Source organism: Temnothorax longispinosus, chromosome 7 (assembly GCF_030848805.1).
Source record: "Temnothorax longispinosus isolate EJ_2023e chromosome 7, Tlon_JGU_v1, whole genome shotgun sequence".
In the NCBI taxonomy this organism is placed as follows: domain Eukaryota; kingdom Metazoa; phylum Arthropoda; class Insecta; order Hymenoptera; family Formicidae; genus Temnothorax; species Temnothorax longispinosus.
In genome coordinates this window covers 17,588,498-17,614,153 of record NC_092364.1, presented here as the reverse complement: position 1 = coordinate 17,614,153, position 25,656 = coordinate 17,588,498, and the positions used below count along the sequence as shown (strand labels likewise).

At 39.2% G+C, this 25,656-nt stretch overlaps 3 protein-coding genes across 12 annotated transcripts in view; 2 read left to right on the top strand and 1 right to left on the bottom strand.

Annotated features, from left to right (window-relative positions):
• Positions 1-9,337, top strand: part of Ago1 (protein argonaute-2) — a 32,030-nt gene extending 22,693 nt beyond the window's left edge. For all 8 annotated transcript variants that reach the window (XM_071783033.1, XM_071783036.1, XM_071783037.1 and 5 more), the window contains one exon: positions 36-9,337. In XM_071783033.1, the coding sequence (XP_071639134.1) occupies positions 36-144 (109 nt within the window). In that variant the 3' untranslated portion in view covers positions 145-9,337. The remainder of the gene's footprint in view (positions 1-35) is intronic.
• Positions 9,338-11,817: 2,480 nt separating this feature from the next.
• No66 (Bifunctional lysine-specific demethylase and histidyl-hydroxylase NO66) lies at positions 11,818-15,926 on the top strand. Of its 3 annotated transcripts, XR_011732840.1 has the most exons (8): positions 11,818-11,947; positions 12,425-12,601; positions 12,684-13,245; positions 13,318-13,595; positions 13,673-14,399; positions 14,483-14,666; positions 14,755-14,911; positions 15,670-15,926. XR_011732840.1 is itself a non-coding variant. In XM_071783043.1 (7 exons), the coding sequence occupies exons 2-7, from the start codon at positions 12,430-12,432 to the stop codon at positions 14,815-14,817; spliced, it is 1,980 nt and encodes a 659-aa protein (XP_071639144.1). In that variant the 5' UTR covers positions 11,818-11,947; positions 12,425-12,429; the 3' UTR covers positions 14,818-15,537. The 3 variants fall into 3 exon arrangements, 2 of the variants coding, with proteins under 2 accessions (XP_071639144.1, XP_071639143.1); XM_071783043.1 differs by lacking the exon at positions 15,670-15,926 and having other exon boundaries at positions 12,425-12,595; positions 14,755-15,537; XM_071783042.1 differs by lacking the exon at positions 15,670-15,926 and having other exon boundaries at positions 14,755-15,537.
• On the bottom strand, positions 14,680-19,246 carry LOC139815851 (multiple coagulation factor deficiency protein 2 homolog). Its single transcript, XM_071783056.1, has 5 exons — positions 19,054-19,246; positions 16,213-16,375; positions 15,897-15,983; positions 15,676-15,809; positions 14,680-15,584 (listed from the first exon to the last, which is right to left on the bottom strand). The coding sequence occupies exons 2-5, from the start codon at positions 16,365-16,367 to the stop codon at positions 15,451-15,453; spliced, it is 510 nt and encodes a 169-aa protein (XP_071639157.1). The 5' UTR covers positions 16,368-16,375; positions 19,054-19,246; the 3' UTR covers positions 14,680-15,450.
• Between the last annotated feature and the right edge of the window lie 6,410 nt (positions 19,247-25,656).

The window sequence follows — 25,656 nt, the reverse complement described above, 5'->3', positions numbered from 1 at the left end:
TTATATCTCATCACGATTTAATTGTAATTTTATAGCGGAGAAGGATCTCATCAGTCGGGCTGCAGTGAGGATAGAACACCGGGTGCAATGGCACGGGCGATCACAGTTCACGCCGACACGAAACGAGTTATGTACTTCGCATAATTCTTTTCTCGTGTCGAATTGAACCATCATCCATCTCGGTGTTACCTCGGTGAAGAAACGACTGTATATAATTGCGACTCCGTGAAGTGTGAAGAGCTTCGTCAGGCAGCCGGGATCGCAGCACGTTGCGTCACAAATTCATGGACTATTTAACAGTTAGGGCAATCCAACCAATCAATTTTCTTGCGTACCTTTTGTCGACCCCTTTTCCTTTCCTTCTTTTCTCTTTTCTGTTCTTCACTTTCTTTTCTTTTCTTTTTTTCTTTATCTTAAGTTTATACGACAGCTTTTATACGTGGCACTGGATGTTTTATTTACATCTATACAGAAAAAGCGAATTTTCGATTAACTTTATGAACTTGTAGAGTAAGTTTTTACGAGAGGTGCTTTTAATGCAGTTTATAAATCAGATTAAGGATGTTTTGCACGTTTGGGTAGGAAAGTCGTTTGCGGTCGAAGTAGGTTTGAAAGTAAACTAAACGAGTTCTTTCTTTGTAAAAATTATGCTTGGTAAGATCATGGAGGGAATTTCGACTTCTCTCAAATTAACTAACAAACTAAATATGTTTTAGTTGTATTACTGGGATATAATAGCGCTTTTCGATTTAATAATCACATAAACACTCAATGAAATTTATGTAGCATATTACGCTTATTTTTTTAGGGAACGAACTTTCCCTAGCGTTTGTATGAAAAAGAAAAGATGGGACAAAGAGACAAAAATGACCTGGAGAAAACATGAATTATATAAATCGCTATTTGCGAGACTGTTATCTTGTTGCATGTATGTATAGCTTTCATTTCGCGAGGAGTGAAACTCCGCTCTGTAAATTCTGTAAATTTTAGACTTCTAATCATGCTGAAGTGATTGGCATAAAAAGTGAATATCGGTTGACAATGATTGTACTATCTTTAGGATCGTGAATCATGTCATGTCATATCCTATTGAATTATGACGTCAAAAAAAAAAAATAATGTCGAGAAATAACGCTATCTTTTATATAACGCACTTTTAACCAGTCTAAAGATTTCACTAGGATCATTTTAAAGTAATCTTGAAGTATTCTTGAAAACCGATGGAACAACACCAACTCGTGTGTACACTTCGGCTGAACAGCATAGTAGATAAGAACGAACATAATCCTTCGTACATAAAGACAGCTGTATGTAATGGAAGTAGTCGAGGAGTGTTATGTAGAGCACGCGCGTTATATTTATATGACTTCCAACATGATTTAATGGCTAGTGTCCATTTGAGAGAAATACCGTCAATCGCTTTCGATAGTCATATTTTGATTAATCAATATGACTACAACGTATCATAGAAAAGTCACTTTCTTATTCTTATATTATTACTATCTTCAATTCTACGAGAATTACTCCCAGATAGACACTAAGCTTTAGGATCGAAATTTAGCGTAAGTAATTGAATTAACTATCGTTACTTTACTGTTGCTAATCGTTAGGATGTACATTTTATTCGTCTCACTTTAATTTAATCATATCGTTATCGTCTGCACGTTGCACAGCTCATAATCTATGCTTGCGTCAACTATTAATGACACTGCTGAACTAGGATACAACCTTGCCGAAGCAACTTTATCTGTGTTAAATGCCCTTTAAACCGTGGTGTCCCTGGTTAGAAGTCTTAAGAAAAAAAAGAAGAAGATCTGTGTTAAATATGTCACACAAGAATGCCGGGGAATGAAAGTAAACGGATATCCGTGTCTGGTGTCCGAAATAAGCCGGGATATTATCTACTCAGATAAAAGGTGGCTATGAATAAGTCGAATTCACATGGCGTTAGATACGAGTTGAAGACAAAACCTCGTCAGAGCATGCAAAGAACTATGAAGTAAAAATAAATCGAACGTCGCGTTGATGTAATGAGAAATTATCCAAACGTAGCATCCAAACGTAGCATCAATTGTAGCATTAATTATGCTTTAGCATAATGAGTGAAGTAAGATGTAAGATTAGTTGTAGGAGTATTATAAGAGTAAGATTTTTTTTTTATTAGTTTTGAAGGAGAATAATTGTTTTTGCTTGATAATGCCAAACCATAGAAGTTTTGTATTTTTACTCTAATAATCGCGACTCTTGTGCAAATCTATGTCATCTGTTGGCACAATAATTAGTAATACTAAGCAAGCCTTGGAAGCAACACATATAATCCAGTCTATGGATAGGATCGTATATTAATAGAATTCTTGTTCTACTAATATACGAATAGAAATTATATATACTAATATAGACATTTAATTATGTATCAATTGTCGCGTTAAAAATTATTGTGTATTATTAGAATCATTAATATATCAAGATCTCTGGTTTTTTTTTTTCTACAATTATGTGAGCGCTCGCGCGTAGGAATTGAATTCCTACGTTATACACAGTCACGATCCATATTTGTAAATCAGTATTAATAATAACAATATTGGGAGAGAGAATATTCTTGGAAAATATTCTTTTTCGAACCATCGATGGGGCAAAAGAGTGGAAGTGTTATTTTTGACTGTATTAATGATTCTAATGTTAGATTTACAAAAAGAATACAATGTTAACATTATATCGGAAAGTATGGAAAGAGGACCTCTTAATCTATTAGTAATATTTATTCTAGTTGTTTAAAGTAAAGGATGGAAATTAAAGACGATCTCTTTTTCGGTGCACTCGGATAATGGGCTTTTATTGTCTACAAAATCTGTTTGGGGGCGATCGTAGGTGTAGTTGGGATAGTGTAATCAGAACAACAGATTAACCAGATGAAGCTACATATATCCATCATATAGAAATAAGGAGAAAAGTAAAACAGAAGAAACGATTATTATTCGCGTTGTTGAAGATGCACCTTATGGGAATGAAACGCCAACGTAATATATTAATGGTTTGTCATTTTATTTAACTGTAACTGAGTGATATGAGGAAGTAGACACAGATTATAAGGCCATTTATGAATGAATTCGATTTTAAGGCGAATCATGAATGAATAACTTAGATGCGGTAATATTATCGATAATATTCCAGTGAATACCAAAACGAGACTGGGTCTGTTGCAAGATTTAATTGACTCGAAGTTTCAGTCGAGTGCATTAATAGCATAGTAACATTCGGCGTTCGAAATAACACTTCCATCAGCTTGTATTCAGCTAATACTTGACAAGTATTTATATCTGTAATTAATTGATGTATCGTGGACGACGCCGACGCGAAGATCGAAAATAACGCATTGCAAAGCGAGTGCGAGCATACTGAACGTTATTAATGCACTCTTCTCTCTATGACATTCTTCATGTATGTATGTATCTCTGTGTTTTCATCACCTCGCGTTCTACGCGAGCGAGAAAACTCCCGCTCGAAATTTTGCTGCGCCCGAACAAAAAAAAAGAAACAGGACTAGAAGACTAGTCCCTCTCATTTGTAAATACATTACGATAATTTATTCTGTAGATGATCTCCTTTTTCGGCAATGTAAATGACACAACATTTTATAGTAAGATGCGAGATTAACGAGATAAGCATGTATTTTATTGCGCAAAATGTTTCACATTTTTCTTAATGGTAGATCGCTCGACGATTATAAGTTTGAGCTTTTTTTTAACGGATGTTGAATTAGGGGGCTATTAAGCGTCGCAACTTTACTCGATGTTTTCAATCGCTGCGCTCTTCTGCTAAACATAAGCAAGATACTTTTATCATTTATTTAGCTTGCTCTGCTACAGGCTTTTAGCTTTTGATGTTCAGAAAACTATAAGCCTTAGCGAAAGCCTTTGGTCAACTTGCTAGAGAATTCGCAATTTGTGACGATTAATATTCGAACTCTTCGAGCGTGTGTAAAACTGTGTAGAGAACTGAAACCATTGAAGCCGGAACTGAAAGAATGAAGGTCGTTAACTTCTAGAAGAGAAGCTTAATAGCGCGCAATTATGAGATGATGATAACGGGATAATGAGATAAAGTTTAGTGTAAGATAAATGAGATACTCGCGATTGGATGGGCCTCCTATAGATACATGGTCCGCCTTGCTGTTTGAGCGTTTAGCATGAGACACGATCGTGTCTTGCGATAATTTATATTTGTATATCTACATATATATATATATATATATATATATATATATATATATATAAACACACACACACATACACAAATTATAGTATAATTTACATGGTAACCTTGTATGGTACCTTGTAAAAACCTACATGTCGTCAGCACATTAAAATAGTAAGCTATATGGTTTTGAAAAGTCCAAGTGCATCTACTTTCGAGATCTCAGTCTCCCAAACTCGTGGTGTAAAATGCAAATGAGACAAATGCGCAGCTAGGAGCTAAACAAATCACGATTGTGCGATATTAACACAAAATGTTTCGTTACCGCGAGATATAAATCTGCAAAATTATTTTAGTTACGTCTCACGTGTGCGCGTGACATGATGAATTCTTTTCTCTCATTTGTAAGAAATTGATGCAATGTATTGAGACGAATAGACTGAACACACAGAAAGTGTCCTCTCTTCAAAGATTTTTCGTTTAGTTTGGGGGACGTGCGGATCGAGAGTGGAAGATACCGAAACTCTTCAAGCTTTTCCCATTAAATTTTAACTCGAAGTGGTGCCGAAGGAAGGAATCTTTAGCTTAAGGATATGCACCCGTTTATAGTGTAAGATCGTTACTACTTAAGGCATGTGGCGAAAATGCAGGTTTCAAAGTGTCAGCTTTAAGAGTGCTAGCGGATCAATAGTGGCGTTTCACGACTTAGCGTACGTGACGACAGGGAGCGATATTAGCGTTAGGTAATATATAGCCCTTAGGAGCTCTAGTTTTGTCTTCTCTAATTTCTAAGTGTGAGTATATGCTGTTACTGAGTATGCATGCCCCGCACTGAGTATGTTATACGGACGGGTGTCACACTCTGAGGAGGAAACTTCTTCGCGAGAGAATACATAGCAATGCAGAACAAGGACGACGACGTAGTAATTTAGCATCGTAACGCTTTATAGACCAATAGACGGTTCCGCGATGAGGAACGGATTTCGGTCGAATTTCGAGCGTCTCAATCCGGCGGCCGCGCGCTTTTCTTCTGTCCCGTTTCTTCTGTTTAACACTTAATTTTCGTTAAATTAGGAAAAAGGCAAAGAGGAATAATTCGCACACTCCATGTTTATATTTAATTCCGTCGATCGATTTTCCATTAACAGGTAGTTGGTAGCATCTTCTTTTTTTTTCTTTTTTTTTTAATGAGCAAAAATTGGGAATGAACGATAGATCTCGTCGCTCTGTCGAGAATATAATGGCGACACTTTAACGGGATTGCGGTAAATCCAATTCGACGGATGTTTCCATTGCGATCGTATCAGTCGTCTGTTAATCCCCCAGGTAGCATTAATGTCTAAAAGACATCATAAAGATGTCTTTAAGATGCCAGAAATCTTAAAGATGTCTTTTAGACATTAATTGCTACCTGGGCCACTGCGTTCCACCAGCCATTCGAAATTCCGATGTTTAAATGATGTAATAACAGCGAAAGCTGGATCTCTGAGAAATGCGATTCTTTTTTTTATTGTCGAATAAAATACACGTAAGAAAGTTGTTATATGTTGAAACTGTCGAGTATACCATTCTTCATTAGAGATTTGACGCTTCTTTTTCACATTGACACGCAGCGAAATTTTGCCGCGCGTGTTTCTACTAACATTTTTGAAATTATCTATTCCGCGGACATATTAAGATAAAAATATTCGAAGCTTTTTTTTTACGCGAAGACGACTTTCGATATAATCACGCTTGTTTCTGCAAAGGTTCAGCTTCTCGAGTGAATAAAGTATCGTTTGATAGCGCAAAGTAAACGTTTTAAGAATAAACATTCCCTCTCTGATAGACACGGGATATCGTGGATTAACATCGACATTTGACATCTAATTGTAAGTCGGATGAATATCGCTGCTCTTTTTCGAGCCGAAGGCAAAACGGGAGCGAGAAAGAGCGAGAAAAATGTGAGCCATTATATTTCGCGACAAGAAGAGCGAGTAATGTAAAGTCATGGAATCGTTCCTATAAACATTAGCGGAAGACAAGAGGTTTTCACAAGGCGAAAGAGATGTAGAAAATTAGCTGAAGATGGCCTGGGCCTGAATGCCACTCTCTTGAAGAGTTGAGAGAATCGAATATAATTGTACAGTTGTAAAACTAAAAAAATTATAATTAATGCAATTTGGTAAATGTGATCAAGAGACACGGTAGTGTCACGCCAAGTACACGCGAAGCGAGACCGCACCGCGACTCTTACGCCGTTTAGGGTCGATTCAGACACAGCCGTGCCGTACCCGTACCGTATCCGTATCGTTAACGTTAGACAAGGATATGGAGATAATAGGTATCCTTGTCTAATGTTTCTGTTCCGTGCACGGTACGGATACGGCACGGCTGTGTCTGAATCGACTCTTTAACGAGTGAACGGATCAAGTTCTTAAGTAGGCTCGATCGATAGCTTGGGTTTGAATTATATAATAAGTGTTTTTTTTTTAATTTTTCCGTTCTTTTAACGCGAGGATCTCTCGCGTTAAGAGAATCTTTTAAAAGATAATTCCATTTTTAGATTGATTTTCCACACACAACTCTCAAACCCTTTGAAAACCGGACTTGGCCGTTGCACCGAGCAGCACCAGTTAAATTACGCTAATGTTTATGGCTACGGCCTGCTTACAATATCAATGCACTGAGAAGCCAGCGATATCCCACCGTTATAAAGAGAAAAACTCATACATATAGACTTTCTGTGTCTACAAGTGCCTGGCGCTTCGTCCGCGCGTATTTGACGTCTGCAAATAATAATGTTGAACGCAAGTAACGACTTTCGAAATTCTAAAAGAGAACTAGAGCGAAAGCGAGAGAGAGAGAGAGAGCGAGAGCGAAAGGGATAGAGAGATCGAGAGAAAGAAAGAAAGAGAGCAAGAAGAGAAATAGGTGAATTGTAGATAAGTATCGAGAAGCGCTGTCGATAATAATTAATTAATTAAATCTAGACTGGCGTAAGTCTAGATGGATAGGTACTTGTTAAGGAGCGAGGGGATGCTACGGAAATAGCGAAAGTCGGCGAGTTTTTTCCCAACTGACCGCGCCCTGAAAGTATAAACTTAAATTATATCTGTTGGAATATTCATCATGCCTCATCAAAACGGATTAATATTAGGTGTAAGATAATATATATACATATATAATATACATCCTATATATGTATATATATGTATGTATAAAAATAAATATATATTGTGTACGAAATATATGACGTATATTTATGAATGTCGGACGAGTAAGTTTTGAGTAAAATTATCAACCTGATAATGTGTGTCGTACATGATCATTGATTCATTAGTTTCGCGCCATGCACAACACATGTATAGCATCGGTATATCGTTAAATAATCGGGTAATGATAGTCCACGTAAAAAGTATTTATGGCGACGCACGATCGGAGAGCGAGACGGAAAATCTCAAAGCAGGCAGCGCGTTGCGAGCAATTATGAGCCCTTCTATATATATCGTATTAAATGAATTATGGAATATTTGTTATTGAGCAATGCGAACGAAAGGGGGTAGACAATAGTCGGAAGTGATCACGCAGGTTGCTTGAATGTTTGTTGATCGTCTCGGACAATAATTTCGTTCTGATGCGAACTTCCTTCGAACCTTCGAACTCGAGATTCTCCACTCTGAAAATATCCTAGAAATTCAATAATCGACTTCCCGAACGTATTATAAATAAAATTTAGCATTAATATATAATAAAAATATAAATATAAAAAGGAAAAAAAGGTTTTATATAAATCGTATTTTTAAAGAGACTAATTATTTTATCCAAAAATCGCCGAGTTGTACAGATTAAGGGGGCACGGAATTAAATAACTCGCTAAATTCGTTTACATTGCTCGATATCTGACGCTACAAAGTCAGCCGGCAGAACGAAGAACACCACCGCAACCACAAGTCCTGTAAACTGCGCATCTTTATAAATTAATAATATAAGCCTCCTTATGAATGACGATCGTCGGTCGAGTAATGCAGGTGCTGCGAAATGTCCATTCTCTCGCTTTAACGATTGAGATCAGTGCAATTGTGACGGTTGCACCAGTCGAAACTTGCGCGATATCAATTTCTGGTCTAACGTCTGCCGTAACATTTCGATCTGAGTACAACCAGAGCTTTATTTTTAAACTTACCTCAAGCTTTACTTTCAATTTTAGATTTATTGGATGTGTAGTTTTATTACTTTTGTCGTTATTGTTTAGATTTATTAGACGTTTAGTTTTATATTACTTTTTACGTATTTTTATGTGGGAATTAAAATTAGTGTCGTACATTTCCATGAAAGGAAATCGTAGTATTGTCTTACTATCGGTATAAGAATTATTATAATAATTACATTCATGACTTAAATTATGTTAAAAATATTATCTTACAAAAATTTATACAAGCAATTTATACAGCTTGTTCCTGGAATCAAACGCATTTTATCACGTCTCTCAGACGATCAGATTTTGATATCGTTGAAAATATTTTATGAATAATATGTCTCAGCCTTTCTCTGAATTTTCGTACGATTTTTTCTTTGAATTTTTATAAAACATATAACTGTCATGTTTGTGCCTCCTGCGTTCTTTATGCTCGCTAATTACATCTGCATTACGGGTCGGTCGACGACCAGAGTTCATCTGGGAATGCCGGGGATCATAATATAATCGATCACATCCGTGATCTCTAAACGCACTTCTGAGGATAGGCGAGTGCTAGCGAAGATACAATACACATGCGTGATATAATAACAATGCATGTATTTACTTACTAATAACTTACACGACTATATTCTATGAGATTAAGGTACGGGGAGGTCGTAGCAAAAGTCCGCTCGTGTAAAAGCGGAGCGGATCGTTTTGTGTACATAATACCTTTAATCGAAGTTCAAAGCAAAGTAAAAGGGCTGAATTTTAAGACTTCGTGTAGAGTTTTAAGGGAAGTTACGTTATATATAAGACAATATTTTGTGTAATACAGACGTTGACGGGCTTTCTGAATCGTTTCTCTGTAAAGTGACTCTCGAACCATCAATATTTCTTGTCGATATACTCATTCTATTAAACTTATTCCTCTCTTATACGACTTCATCTATTTATTAACTCAGCTCACGTTTTTTTTTTAAATACATATATTTACAATCTAAAAAATAAAGTCTTGTAAATGTCATTGTATTTGATGCATCAAATTTATGCATTAAACGTTTAATATAGAATGCTGTTTTTTTTATTTTAATATATAAGAAATTCACAAAAATGAACGTAATAAAATGAGGAAAAAACTCTTGAATAAAACGCACAGAAAAACATGCAGATCTACATTATACAAGCGTAAAAAAAATATTTTAAAATTATCCAAAAGGCGTTTTAATGCAAAATTATCTAAAAGACATTGATCAATCAGATCTCTGAGTTATTTTCCTCAGAGGAAATTCTAACTGATGCCCGCAGGAGTCGGCGGCAGGGGCTTTATTTTGTTCCCCGAAGTACAGGACTCTGCTAGACGTCAGTTATTAACAGACGTTACGGAGTATCGATAACAAAATATTGATCGTTTTACGGAGCGCTGATAAAAGTGACGCTTCTTGTTCCGCAAATGCAATGGACGAGCGTGAAATCCGGAAGCGCGTCTCGATTTCACGCCTCATCGATCTGTAATCAGCTTTACGTTTACTGTAACGAGGGGAGAGAGAGAGAGAGAGAGAGAGAGGAGCGATCGTGTTAATTGCGCGAAAGGATCCAGTAGTACGTTTCCGATAACCTTGGGCACCAGGCTCGGTCAGCGAGTTAACTCCGCTTAACTAAACCTTCTGTCATTGTTGTCGAATCCCGTTGCATACATTGTAATCGTAACTGTATAATCTATTTAAAAAAATTATTATTTAAGAAAAAGACCGTCAAATTGTTAACCGGAGTTAATTAGCACGGACCGTTATTGACCCTTTCGAGTTAACTGTTCCGCGCGTACCGTGGAGATAATTCGCCAAGAATGATTAAATAGAATAAGAGATCACACGCGCCTGATGCTGGAAAGGAGGTAACGCGACGATAAATTATGCCAATTCAAACGGAGTAAAAGTTTTTGTAAATTATTTTGAAAAATGTAGAAGCTATATATAACACGCGCCCACACTCACGTTGACTCGATCGAGTTAACTGAAAAAAACGAAAGGGTGTGCCATATATATATACATATATAGATAATTAAATACGATTTTTGAATGTAATCAAAAGCATCATTGAAAGTTGGCCGACGGGGGAAGGGAATTCGATTCACTGGTATTCGATTCACGCCGAAGGGAATATACAAAATATCGTAATCTTGTATGATAATAATTTGCATGGCAAGATTGGCTCAAAGAAAGAGAAAATATCTACGCTCTAGATTAGTATATATATATTATAACGTCGCGACGTTAGTTGTAGCGAGTTTCATCGCGGTTTTCAAGAGCGTTACTCATATTGTACATAAATTATTTACGTATACATTATATATATATATATATACACACACACACACTTATGCCCCACATTGAATAATACCTCGACTGACTTTGTCCCTTTGAACATTATGTGTGTGTTTAATATAATGCAGACAATTCCATGTCAGTCATAAATTATCGAATAAATCGGACGTCTCCGTGCTCTGCATGTCGCTCTAAACCACTTTAAACTGATTGTGATGAAAAATTAATGGGAGAGTAGCGCATGAGAGGAAACGCGATGGATTCAGAGTGCAGAATACGGAGGCTCGACTGTAACGTGTATCGCAGTGTACGGGTTTAATCTTACTTTTTAGTCTCTTTTTCGGGTCTTAATTATGTATAGATTTTCTAGACCATAAAGAAAATACTTAGTCACGTAAGATTTATTATGGGTGGTATAGATTTAATGAGATCTTAAATAAACTTCGAAAAAAAATATCTGTCATTGGCTTGTCACCTTTTCCCAGCTTATTGTCTTTTCCCTTCTTACCCGCTTGTGCGCGCGAAAAATATGCCGTGAAGATCATTGCTCTTCATCGTGATACAGTCCCAAATAATTTTTAATTGTGATACAATTAACACTGATATTTAACTTACTTATCAAAGCTTTTTTTAATTAGCAGTGCTTAAAAGGAGAACATAAAGAAATCGAGTAAGATTCAAGAGATCGAAGCGTATCAATTTATTGAAATTTATTTTACGAGATTGAAAAAAGACCTGAAAACATTTTCTATTTTATAATTTTTTTTAGCCCTTTAATTCTTTTAGGGGTTTGATAATTTAATTTTTTAAAAAGAATTTTTTTATAAAGAGCAACACATACATATACATATATACTTTACGGAACGGTAAGAAAATTAAAAAGATTAGGAATAATTTATGAAAATACAGCTTTTGTGTGTGTGTGTCAGATCAACTTTTTTACACATGTTTTTTCAACCAGCTTCTGGGACAAAATACGAAATTTAAAATCGTAAATATATATTATGCAATCGCAAAGAATTAATAAATTGTAACTATGTAAGTTGTATTATTTGATTAATGAAGACATATAAATTATATTATTTATATCATTTTTTTATACCTCGGTAAAATTCGCTTTTGTCATCTGACGTGTCTGACGCATGCGCGAAAGATCCTTCTCTTATTTGGGATAAGAAAATAGTGCGGAAGTTCATCTGCACCTGCACAATGGGTGGCGTTACCGCGTGTGTTATCTTCATGCTCACGTGGACACAGTGTTAAAAGAAAGGTATGTGTAATAATGAGACATATCGTAACTTAAAAGAAACTAAAAAGTTTTGCGACCTGATAATTCGTCTACTCGATTGATTCCTCACGTAACATTTTGCATTAACAACGCAACGTAATATATGCCACGATCTAACCTATCCCTGGCTGGATATCACTTTTGCCGGAAGAGAAAAGAATGAGTGGATTAGTGATAAGTTAAAGTGATATTTAATTTTATTAAAAGAAATTGATAAAGTTATTTAATTGTTATTCAGAAATTGCAGTCATTAAATATAGTCACAAAAATGTATGTGTTGTATAACCTAATAGACGGGTTGAAAGCATCTTAACCACCACCGACCGGTGAAAGATCAGCAAAAGAAATCATTTTGCTGGTTTATTTTTGATAAACTCTGCTGGACTGTTCTAACTTAACATTTAAAAAATACGAAATCAGTCTAATTGTGTTCGTGTTAACATTTATCACGATTGTCAGGTAATATGGAGTCAGTGTCAGCCTTCTCGGTATATGCAGGAAAACGTAAGAACACGGAACAGTTGGTGAGCGGAAAGAAAAAGAAACGGAACTTGCAGAAAGTTTCCAATAAAAAGAGCAGAAAACAGAAAGATGTTAAACAAACGGACAACGCGAACCAACAGATGCAACGTAAAGGTACCTTGAATATTTTTGCGAAGGACAAAGCCAGCTGAAAAAGATTGTTTAATAACTTAATGTAACTCCTTGTCTGTTGCAGATAAAAAGATAAAATCCACAAGAAAATTGAATGATGTCAATGAAGCAAAATCAAACAAGATAAATAACATCCGAAATACGCATAGAAAATTGAAATTAAAAGCAATAAAGGAACGGAAAAAGAAAAATAAAAAGAACAAGAATTCTGTCAAAAGAGAAGCTATTCAGACTGACAAGATATTGACAAGGGATATTGAAATAGGAAACAGTGACAACGATTCAAGTGATACAAATTGTACAAGTCCTTTAGGTAATGCAAGTAATGAAATAAATGAAAAATATGACGATGATCAAAATCCTAATGAATTAAAAGCAACAAAGGAACAGAGAAAGAAAAGTAGGAAGAATTCTGTCAAAAGAGAAGCTACTCAGATGATTAACAAGATATTGACAAAGGATGTTGAAATGGGAAACGGTGAGAGCGATTTAAATGATACAAATTGTACGAGTCCTTTAAACAATGAGATAAATGAAGAAGATGATGATGATCACAATCCTATTGAATTCAGTCGACATTTATTCCAGTGGCTGTTGCAGCCTATAAATATAGAAACCTTCTTCAAGTAAGTTGAAATCGATAATTATATACGTTTTGTTATGCATTAATGTTGATTCTTTTTTTTCATTTAAATCAGAAAAAATTGGGAAAAGACTCCGTTGTACGTGAAAAGGGATATGCCTAATTTTTATAAGCACCTTGTATCGACGCCTTTATTGGACCAAGTGTTGAGAAAGAATCATATTTTATTCACCAAAAATATTGACATAACATCCTATTCTGATGGAGTGAGAGAGACTCACAACCCTCCCGGTCGCGCTTTGCCGAGCGTTGTTTGGGACTATTATCAGAATAAGTGCTCCATAAGGATGTTAAATCCTCAAACATTTATACCCGCGATACACGCGATGAATGGTAAAAAAATACAATGCAGTTATACTCTTACAATTTTTTTATAATTCTTTTTTAATTTGTAATGACTCATTTCGCAGCTACCCTCCAGGAATTCTTCGGCTGCTTCGTTGGCGCCAATTTATATCTCACACCACCTAATAGCCAAGGTTTCGCGCCTCATTACGACGACGTAGAAGCATTTATATTCCAAATCGAGGGTCAAAAGAGGTGGAGGCTGTACAAGCCACTTAATGAGAACGAATTTTTACCGAGGTACTCTTCTAAGAACTTTGATCAGTCGGAGATCGGAGAGCCTATACTGGACACAATTGTCAAAGCTGGGGATTTGTTGTATCTACCGCGGGGAACCATCCACCAAGGAATGACTCTCGAAGATACTCACAGCTTGCACATCACGTTAAGTGTGTATCAAAAAAACAGTTGGGTCGACTTGCTTGAGAAAGCGCTTCCACAGGCTCTGCAGCGAGCTGCCGAAAACGATAGCCGTTTTCGTGAGGGGCTGCCCCTGAATTATTTGAAATACGTCGGCACTGGGTGTAACACGAATGACCGAAAAGATGTTTTTAAGAACAATATTAAGAATTTGATTGGTCTACTGCTCGAACATATTGATGTTGATAACGCGGCCGATTTGATGGCCAAAGATCACATCCACGATTTTCTACCTCCTTTTCTGATGAAGAAGGAACGGAAGTGTACAGTGGCGGAAGACGGTGAGATTATGACCAACGACGGGGTCGTCAAGAACTGCGCGGAAATACTGCCTGAGACAAGGATACGTTTGTTAAGATTGCATTGCATGAGGTGAGTTATAGAGTTAATTTCTAATTTATTCTGAAAAGCGAGTTCAAGATAGGACGATAATAACTGTATTATTGTATTATTAGGTTAATAAAAGAAGATACATATAGGATATATTATTCCACCGAAAATTCGAAAGAATATCACGAATATGAGCCGCAGTTTTTGGAAGTTGACGAAAAATATGTTCCCGGAATTAAGAAAATGATAATAACTTACCCTAATTTTATATCTGTGAAGGAACTGCCAATAGAAGATGACGAAGAGAAGGTAATAAAGCATATATTGTTTACGATATTTTATTAAATGTTGTGTATACGATGTTATCTTGCGACTAATGTAACTGAATATATTATAGATCCAAATAGTGAAGGATCTCTGGGAAAAGGGTTTAATCTTAACGGAGGAGCCTCTGTGTTGACCTACAAATTAATTTTGTTAAGAAGAATAAATAAGCCAAAAGCCAGAACTATACGAAGCTGTTCATACAAATGTCTGCAATATATGTTACATAGGTAATTTATTTGCTCCGAAAATAAAGTTTTGATTCAGCATTCGCACAAAACGGATAATAGCTATGTGTATTACATAGAAAATTGTGTACAATAGTTCTGTGTCATGATACTGAATATCAGTAGTATAATATTGATAGTTGATTCCTATTTTGTAATTCGTATTAGCTCTTGCAATATATTTTGCATTTTATATTCTCTTTGCGTATATATGATGGTTCTTAATTATATATCATAATATTCAGGAGATGGAACTTTTTAAATTTTACGACATAAAGGTTATACGATATACATTCTTTATTCATATCATTACTTGTATTATTTGATTGCAATCTTATAGTGAACCGTTTTTTACTTTCTGTTTTTCATTATCTATTCAAATATTTTTTGTTAATACTTTTTGAATAGTTTTTCACTAGGATTTCTTTCATTTTTTTTATCATTTCTTCATCGCTTTTAAATTCAATTTTACGTCACAAGATATTGGCATATAATTAAAAACCACCATCTGTGATTCAAGTCCGTGTCTAAATCTAAAATCTTCACGTTCCGATTCTGAGCTTGTTGCGTTTTTCTTGTGTGACATGATCCCTCTGTCTTCCCAATACATACTCGACATATTCCAAATATCCGTCGTTGTTTAAATCATCCTCTTCCAACACTTTGTCTATTAGCCCTAAGGCAAGATAGAAATTAGATCATTTTACTTAAAAAAGAATCGGCGTAATGTATGTCTTTTCTAACTGTTGAATTTCATTTAGACGTACCTACGATCCAGTCTTGATCCGATTGCATCGCATCTTCCTCGTCAGAGTATGCTGAACTCTCGTGCAAAGAATGTTGAAGAGCGTGAAGAATTTCTAATCCGTCTAACTTTGTATTATTGTCGACATCGTGAATCCTATAATTACGAAATTATATTAGCGATACGTGAACGGTTTGATAAACATGTATAAACGAGAGGCGATCTCTGATGTCACAAACGTACTGAAAATAATGGAACTCTATTTCTTGTTCAGTCATTTTCGAAAAATCCAGTTGATCGGCCATGGAACCCATATCTTCCTTCAGATGTCTAAAGTCATGAGATAAAGTCACGAATTATATTTACACGAATATTAAATTGGGGATATATTTCGGTACTTGAATATCGCTGTAATCGGTAATTATCTTTAAAATTATTGATACGTCAAAATATTTTATATACCTACATATAAATGTATAAAGGAATTAATTACTATAAAGCAGCAAGTTTATTTAGAGAATAAGTTAGTTTGCTTAATTGTGTAATTTAAATCTCTCACGTTGCATCGTGAAGGAGTTCGGCGTCCTGCGTCAATTTCACGTCGTTCTGCGGTGCGTGATGATGGTGGGACACGCTGCTCTTTGGATGATGGGGTCCACGAAAGTGGCCGGTCGCTAGGCCGAGGTAAAAGCTGATTAAAAATATTGTCCCCATTTCGCTATCTGAAACAAATTGTCGTCGATGATGATATTTCACCCTCCGTTACATTAAGTATAAACGTTTTGGAGAAACTTAACGACATGATACAAGTCTCATAAACTTTCAAACAAATTTAAGTAAGATATTAGTTTGAGAATTGCATTTCGCGGTGGTTTGTACACGATCGGGTGTGTGCGATTCGGAAAGAGCGATGATGACTGCCGGGGGGCGTCTCCACTCCGCGACATTCCGTACGGTGCCCATCGACAATGGGACCTGCTGGGACATGTTCATCGGGTGTGTCGCCGTGTGTGGAGAGTGCCCGCTTCTTCCGAGGGTCGAACACCCCGTCGGCCAGCGACAGATGGGCGGTAGAGGGGGTCCACGGTAATTATTATGCGATTACCCACAAGCCCATTGATTTAGATTGGACCCCAGGGGGGCGAGCTGCGCGATCGCGGGGCCCATCCCGATTTGTTACAAGACCAAGCTCGAAAGTGCTCGACGTACGTTCAGCGAGATTTCCGCGCCCTTAAGACGATTCGGTTCGCGATATTTCTTTTATTTCAGCATTTATTCGAGAATGGCGAATAATAAAAGATAAGGGATATTTCCACTCTCGCGTTTTACGCATCAGAATAACATTTAAAATATATCTCGTTAATAAAACACTTATTTGTGACAACTATTGAAGCTAGTCATTGCAATACTCGCAATATCATTCTTATTCTGTGTCTGGAAAAAAAAGCGGGAACGAAGGGGACAAGTACCGATGTATGTAGGTGTTAAAAGACACACAAGGCCGACACGAATACGGGGTACTTAGGAATCAATTTTATATAGGCTTACGGTGATCTCGAAGCGAGAATGCATATGTTAAGGGGAGAGCGGGGGAGTCCCCCGGGGGTTTTCGATGCGCGAGCGGACCCGGGGGGGTCTTCGACGCACCCCAATCCCGCGTCCGACTCTATTTCTCTCTCTCTTTCTCTCGGGGTGTCGAAATCTATAAATAATTTATATCATTTGGCCCATTCACGACGGGAGAGCCCATATGTACCTGTGTCGCCTTACAGGGGACCTGCGCCTACTCGAGATTCTCCTCCCCGATCGTCGCCGTCGGGATCGGCGACGATCTCCCGTCACCCGGTATGTAACGAGTGCACGAGTGAGCTTACAGATTTGATGCCGATCGCTCGGTCATGGAGCGAGATTGGCGTATTCGCGTATACAGGTGTTAACGGGACAATAACGCGAACTTGGTATTTTTTACGTCTTTTTAGCACATTTGTTCTAATTTATCTGTCCTTCCACCCAGGTAGAGCAGAGTGACGTCAAATGACAGATTATTAACGTTTTAATGACGTCTGCAACGTCAATAATACGTCATTAAGGCGTCTTTAGATGTCATCCTGCTACCTGCATAGTTTTCGGAAGAGCTTAAAGTAGGCCAAGACGTTCCATTAATCTCAGAGTGGTATTTTCTGCCTTTCATTAATATCTTGTGGGATTTAACGATACCCACGTCGCACAAATTTCCGAGGGAATTAACTTTGATAGAAACAATCTAGACGAGGAAATCGCTATTTCGCTGCTGATGCAACTCGGCTTTAGGCTCGGAGCGATAAAATTAATATGTTATTAATAAAGCTAAAATGTCATTGTACAACACGCATAAATATAATATTGTCATTATATGCCGCGTAATTGCATATTAATACTCGTACATTATATTTATTTATGTATCAAATTGTTAAATATGTTCGAATACATTGCATTTATATATCTGTACCTTAGAGATAAAGAATCGTATATCTCCATTATTATAAATTAGAAAAAAAGGTTTTAAAGTTTATTATTTCTATGAAAATTTCCAATATGACTTTTTCCGAACATTGTATCTTAGGAACTAGTAATGAACATATAAGACCTTTTACCATTATATACAATTCAAGTTCCTGGTATATTGAAAAAAATTAATTAACTATCTTGATAAAAACTGGAAGTATAACGCATCTTCATCTGTAAGGTACATATACATATCGCACCTCGAGAAGAATACTGTCACAATTAAAAAAAAACTTCGATTTTGAGTTAAGCTCATAAAAAGTACGCCAAAAATGTTACTTGTGTTATAATAGTGCTACAAGTTTATATAGACCTCTTCGAGAAACAGTATAAGTTTCATTATAACAAAATATTGCGTTAATTATCTCACAATTAAAAAAAATTGAATTATTTGTTTTTCCTCTTTCCTGAAAATCGTGAATTGAGTTGTGACAGTATATTCTTCTCGGGTGATCGCGATATATACGATACGATTTAAAATACGTCAAGCATATTATTATTCGCGACATGTATTTGATATTGTCCAAGTGTGATTTGTATCCGTGATTAGTTTATCAGTATCGGGGCGAGATCGGACATATGTCTCCGCAATACGCAAAACCATCGCGAAACCCGACGTGTTTCCGCGTTTTTCGGCAACGATCCTCTAGCCGTTGGGCATCCGCTGGTCATGACTATCTGCGGGTATCTCGCGTCTCGCTAGGCTGGAGGCTACCCTTCGCGGAGGGTAGTCGCCACCCCCCGGATAGATGGAGCGCTAGGTCGGTGGTCTTATAACCTGAGCTCTCCTCTCTCACCCTTGGAATCTCGTGGCGCAGGTGACGAACGGCCTGGCATTTTACATTTTACCCTTTACCTTGTCTTGGACGTCTCGCGGCGGTGCGTCGATCGACCCGGCCGGCGATGGATCCGACCCCGCCCGCGAAGATCGACTGCTCGATCCACCTTCCGTTCTTTCTCTCTCTCTCTCCCTCTCTCTTGATCCCCTGCGCGATTCCACGAGAATCCTCGACTTGATCGGCGTGAAGCGCGCGCGACGCTTATCGACGTTTTTCCAGGCGGAGTTTGCGTGCTGGACGAGTTGCTCCGAACGCACGGCCGCGCTCTCTTTGAGCGGGCTCCTCTCGTTTGGTTTTCGTCCAAATCCCTGCGAAAAGTCGGCTAATCCGATCATCTCGCTTCTTTTGCCGCGCGGAATAAGCGCGCGGATTACTCCGCGCGGCTCACGCCGCGCCAGGCGTCCACCGTCCAGGAAGGACCCGGGGAGCCTGAAATTCTTCGGGAATTTTCTCCGTGTATAGAGAGGAATCGGGGAATTATCAGGGAATTTTACCGGAACTCAGGGAATTTCTGTCGAAATCATCCCCTCGACGATCTTGCCTTTATCTTGCGAGAAAAAGAACGGCCGGAGGTCGGTCAAATTCACAGTTAGACCCTGCCTTGTTCAGCATATATTTATTTTCAACGTCTTTGCGAGAAAGTTGAATTCTGCTAATTAAAATGCATTCTAGATATATTTTCAATTTTAAAAATATATTCTATCTAGAGAAAATATTTAATTATATATTTTTAAAATATATTTTAGATATATTTTTTATTCACATAAACACATAAAAGCTCTCATACGCACGGTACGACCTTTATATCTGGTTTTATTTCTTGAAAAAGGGAGCAAAATTTGTATGCTAAATGAGATACCATTCTATAGAAATTTTTCCATCTTTTTCAAATCTATTATTTGACACTTTGAGTGACCCTTCATTTTCTTTTCCGCATGATTGTAAGCGCGACGAAATCCACGTAGTGACTAAATCTGTCCTCAATTTGCATGCAAAAGTGCTTTAATTTTGCCTGGAAATATGAACGAGAATGTCTGGAAATTAGGGAATTCTCTGAGAGATTTTTTCGCGCCCCTTTCACGTGTGGATATATAGCCAATAACTACTTACGCAGAGCTGTAATATTACATTTACACAAATTTAGACGAAATCACGGCAGTACACCGGCGGTGATATTTCTGCTATTACTCGCGGTTCGGTCCCCTTCATTCCGCACGGCAAGAACTGAAAGCTCCGCGTGCGGAAACTCGGCCTTTTGTTATACATTATTACGCAACTGTTTCTGTACGGCGCGGGGTATCCGGTGAATACACATTTTTCGGACATTAAAACGCTGCGTGTATCTACGTTTGTGTATAACGGCACAAATAATGACAATATTTATTAATATCGTCGTTATTTATGCGCTGTATATACGAAACGCATGTTTTACGCGAAAGGTATAACAACAGGATCGCGATTGTACCGCCAGAAATCGTGATGCAGCTTCGCTGGATTTCTGCCGTTGATCTGCCATTATATTTCGTTAATAAATTTCGTTAGATTTTTCGAGCCCGAAATTATTTCATGCGATAAAGATCAAGATTCTATTTGCTATTATTGTAATCGACGAGATCGACGAGGCTTGCGTATAGAAACGCGAAAAAGGAAATCGATCTTTGACCGACATATCTGCAAGTGGACGTCTATCAATGTATATCTCTGATAGTTATACATAGTTTGCTTGTTAGGAAGAAAACATCAAGCATTGATCCATCAGAGATCCGTTTCATCAAATCGCTGTTATCATAACGAAATCGCGAGGCGATACGAGTTTAAGGGGTGCTTCGTCGCGGCTACAAATTTGAGTTGACCGAACTAGAATTTTTGAGGAGAGTCGATGGAGGGTTGGAGAAAGAGAAGAAAAGGAGGGAAACGGAGGAAAAAGGAGAAAGAGAACATCACGCAGATGCGGCGTTCGAAAGAGCGCGAGGGAGAAAGAGCGAGAAAAAGAGAGAGAGAGAGAGAGAGAGAGAGAGAGAGAGAGAGAGAGAGAGAGAGAGAGACAAAAAGAGAGAAGGCGGGAGGAGAACAGAGGGTGTGCGTATTTGAGGATCGAAGAGGGACGGAGATAAACTGCGGGGGGTCTGAGGGAGACGCGGGGGTGGCGTAGGAACGACGGGGAAGAGGGAAAAGGACGAGGAAGAGAGAGAGAGAGAGAGACAGCGAGAGAGGACAGAGAGACGTGGATAGAGGAGAGAGCGAGAGAGAGAAAGAGAGAGAGGGCGAGTGGGATAGTGCACGGATGGGTCTCCGGTTGCCATGGCGACCATCGTAGCCTAAAGCTATGCTTTTATTGATTCCAAGCCGCAAACAATGTGCAGGAGTGGATGTTTCGCTCTGTTCTCTCTCTATCCGTCTGGATAGTGAGGTATTAACGCACCCCGAAATACCGATACCCATGGGCACGTGCCCCAGAAAAGCGGGGCCGTCTCGTCCCCCTCCCCCCCCCGCGCTTACCTCCCCCCTCCTTTCCCTCCTCACCACCGGTTTTCCCCCCGTTCCGTCCCCCTTTCCTCCCTCCCTCCCTCCCGCCCTCGTCCCGCACGGAGTGCCCTGCGATTAATTCAGCATCAGTCTCTCGATATGCACAGTTCGCCGTTGCATTAAAATACACGCGACTTCAAAGCGCGCCCCGCCGACTATAACGCAACGCGACCCGACGTCAAAGGTTACGTCGGACTGCATCTTCCAGTCCCGCGTTTGCTCCCCCCACCCCACCCCACCCCCTCCCGCGCCCTGGTCCCGAATTTTTCGGGGGTGCATCTCGCGTCAACGTGCTCCCCCGTATGCGTCGCGTCGCACGACGCTCATAATCGATCGTAATCGCGATTAATTCTGGTACCGTTCTGGATACCACTTTCACATCTCGACCAACGAAGAAATCTATTTTACATATTAATAATTCCATGTTGAATGTCAGTTAATTAATAGGCCTATCACGATATTCGACTGGAGTTGTTTCGCATTGTCGATATGAGATATATTTAATAAAATTGTTATTAAAAATTTTTTTTTACTGGACTACTCTTGTACGTTTTATGTGGTTTATACCGCGTAAACTTATGTAGATAATGTTATCTGGCGTTGAAATGTTGGTAAAAAATTATGGGAACTTGGATTCCTGCAACTTTGACGTTAGTTACGACGCGCGCGGGGAACACATGGATATTCAGGAGAGAATTGACAACACAAACTGCAGGTAAATCGGTGCGCAGCCGATTGAGACTAACGTCGACAGCTGCGACGAGGCGCAGAGGGAGAAGGAGGAGATCGATTGGAAAACACTCCTTTCTTCCTCACGGAGGCTATCTTTTGAAAATCGAATCAATAACAATGAGCGAAACTAGCCATGCGAAAGTCAGATCGCGATTGAATTTTCTACTCGATTACTGCGAAGAAAAGGACCACCCACCGCGATTTCTCCATGAACGGCTTACCGCCCACGGATGCGTTTTAATCGCGCGATTCCCGGAATGTTAGATCGAGATTAATAAAATTTCAAGTAATGAAATAACCTTAAATAAATTTATCTCTCTTCGGATTTACGTGGAAATTGATTTCTACACAAACCCTCTATTATTACCCGCGTTATTACCACTATCATTTGTAATAATAGATGTAATATATTATCGGAAAGTAGCATGAGGTAGAATTTCCACGATAATCTTCACGTCATTCTCGACATTTTGTCGGATGAAAGAGTTATTAAGTTCTATATAAAATTATTTTTAAATAATATTTAGCGATTGTATTTATTTGATACAAATTGATTTGCAAAAGCCTATAATCTCCGTGATTGATCAAGATTATTTCAGAAATTTGTACGTCATTTTACTTACAAAGTAGGAACGCTATATTTCGTGATATTTAAATGTGAGCTCTAGCGTAATGCAGAAAGCAGAACATTCTGCCGAACGGAGATTCCGTTGTAATTTTAACTACTCATTATCTTCATCCTTCCTCCGAGCGGCAATCTATCTTTGCGAAAATTCCGGTTATCATTGCTCGAGTTTGTTCAAGTTCGGCTAACAACTGCAGTTTCAAACTATTCAATTAGAAGAGATGTAAGGAGCTTTTGATGAGATATTTCCAGTAATCGCGAACGGAATATAATGCGCGTTCATTTAATCAGCGGATTATTTATGGGTTTTTCCATATACCTGAATTTCGATTGCTCGACAAACTTTAAGATGCGCGCGGGACATGAAACGTCGAGATGTCTATCACTGAGAATCGTAAAAAAAAATCTGTAAAATTGATTCGTGACTAATTAGTCGTGACAGAAAAACAAAGGAAGAAAGCTGAAGCAGAAGGAGGGTTGTAGGGCGTACGAAGTCGTAGTGAAGTCGCTCTTCGATTATCTTCGCGTATCGGCCTTCGCAGACGTGCATTTGCGTGCTTCGCACTCCGGCTTACCTGTTGACTGTCTTACCTCCCGAAGGAACCCAAACCACCGAGAGTATGTTTTGCCAAGAGAACTTCTCTAAAAAAATATATAGCCGTTCGGAATCGGCGTTAAACTGTAGGTCCCATATACAATATGTATAATCTACGTGCGCAACACATGTATATGCAATCGCTCAAGTCCACAAAAATCCCATTATTAAAAAGGGAATCACCAAGGCGACCGAGAAACGATTGTGCTAAAGCTATGGCTTTCGTTATTGTGCACTTTAAGCCAGCTTCAGCACAATCGCTTTTCTGCTGCCTTGGTGATTCCTTTTTTAACGTTGGAATTTTTGTGGACTTGAGCGATTGCATATACATGTGTTGCGCACGTGGATCATACATATTGTATATGGGACCTGCAGTTTAACGCCGATTTCTTTGCCATTGCCTTCCGAGAGGAGAACGAGCGAATATAATTTTTCTAGCTCTACCGGGAATCGAACCCGGGACCTTTGGCTCATTAGACCAGTGCGCTGTCTACTAGGCCACGCTCGTCCTCTGCTTGCTGTTGAACTGGGATCGGGGTCCGTCGCTCGACGTTCAATATTTGTTTTCAACGTCGCGCGCCATTCGACGATAATATTTCTTTTTTTTTTTTCGCCCGAGAAAAATATCGCGCTGGTTAGCGCGGCCGGCATTGTTTTGCGCGCGCTCTCGCATGCGCGTCCATGTGCGCGTCCCTTTTTCCCTCCTCTGCCCTCCACGCTCCCCTCGATTTTTTTTTTTATTTTCGCGGCAATCGCTCGATCACAGGCGTGTCGCATTCTGACGCATGAAAATGGCCCAAAGGGATGCGCCAGCCATGATCGATGCTCCATCCGATCGGAGTCTACCGAAACTGCCCGTCAAATAATATATTCATAGCTTCCGGATGGTTGAACGCGACTCTCGGAAACCACCCCCGCGACCCCACAATCGCGTCTACTCTCTCTCCGGTCTCCCCCCGACCACCCCGCTCTCTCGTTCTCGACTCCCCCCCTTTGGTTCGTCCCCCTCCCCCCATCCCTCCTGCTCGTCCCCCCCCGCAATGCGCAGTCCATCCGCACGCAAATCGACTGTCGAATAATTATCGAAAATACACGCGCGGCCGGCTCGCGGCGCTTTTTTTTCCACCCCCGTTCTGTCCTCTGCCTCGCGGACATACGATTAACTCTTTGAGCTTTGCCGATATGCCGCTCGAAATATCGCTTGTGTTATCTGGAGCTTTTCACGCGCCATTGCCCCATTCCGTTCGATCTCGCATGTCCGCGTAAGGCCGCGTGCACATCGGCCCGGCGCGATTAACGGCGATTATTTTCCGCGTGACATTCCGACGCGCGGGTATTTTCAGAATCGAGCAACCTCTCGCTGTCGAGCTAATCTCTTCTACGTTGTGTCGCGATCACACCTGGCGAACAATTTTCAGGTTGAATGAAAACAATAATGGATCTTGTATACAGCGTCTGTTCGAGCATCTTGAATTTTTTTTCACGTACTTATCACGTGAAGTTATTGTTACAGATGCAAAGCTATCTATAACAGTAAACCGGATTTGTAAAGCGTACGAGTCAGATTGGTTTGTCATTTACCGATGTGCACGCGACCCTGCATTCCGACGAGGATCGCGGGACGCGCTTGTAACTTCGCTTCGGATTCGAGGGTTCGCGCAAATTGTGTCCTCAGAGCGCTAATTGGGCTCGTTAATGCGTTCTGTTGATGTACATCGGGTATCGATAACGGGCCGCGCTCGGTGCGCCGACATCGGATGATAACTTATCGAGGAGGAGCGCGGGGTCACGAAATCTGCAGTGTTAATGTTTGATTGCGCTCGATATATTTATGCAGCTGCAGGAGAGGTAGAAATATTTTCAGGGAGAGCCGCGCAGAGAAAAGCAAACGATGAGATACGTCGCGCGATTCATCTTCATACGCGTGTTCCTTGCGATAATCAGGCTGTCTTCTCGTCGTCGAGGAAAATGCAGAGAGAGAAGAGGGAGAGAAGAGAAAGAGAGAGAGAGAGAGAGAGAGAGAGAGAGAGAGAGAGAGAGAGAGAGAGAGAGAGAGGATGAGAGCGTTCCCTTATAGTCTGTGGCAATTTCTCTCACCGACAGCGTGATTGCAGACGACCAAGGCGATTTTCCGCATTTCCT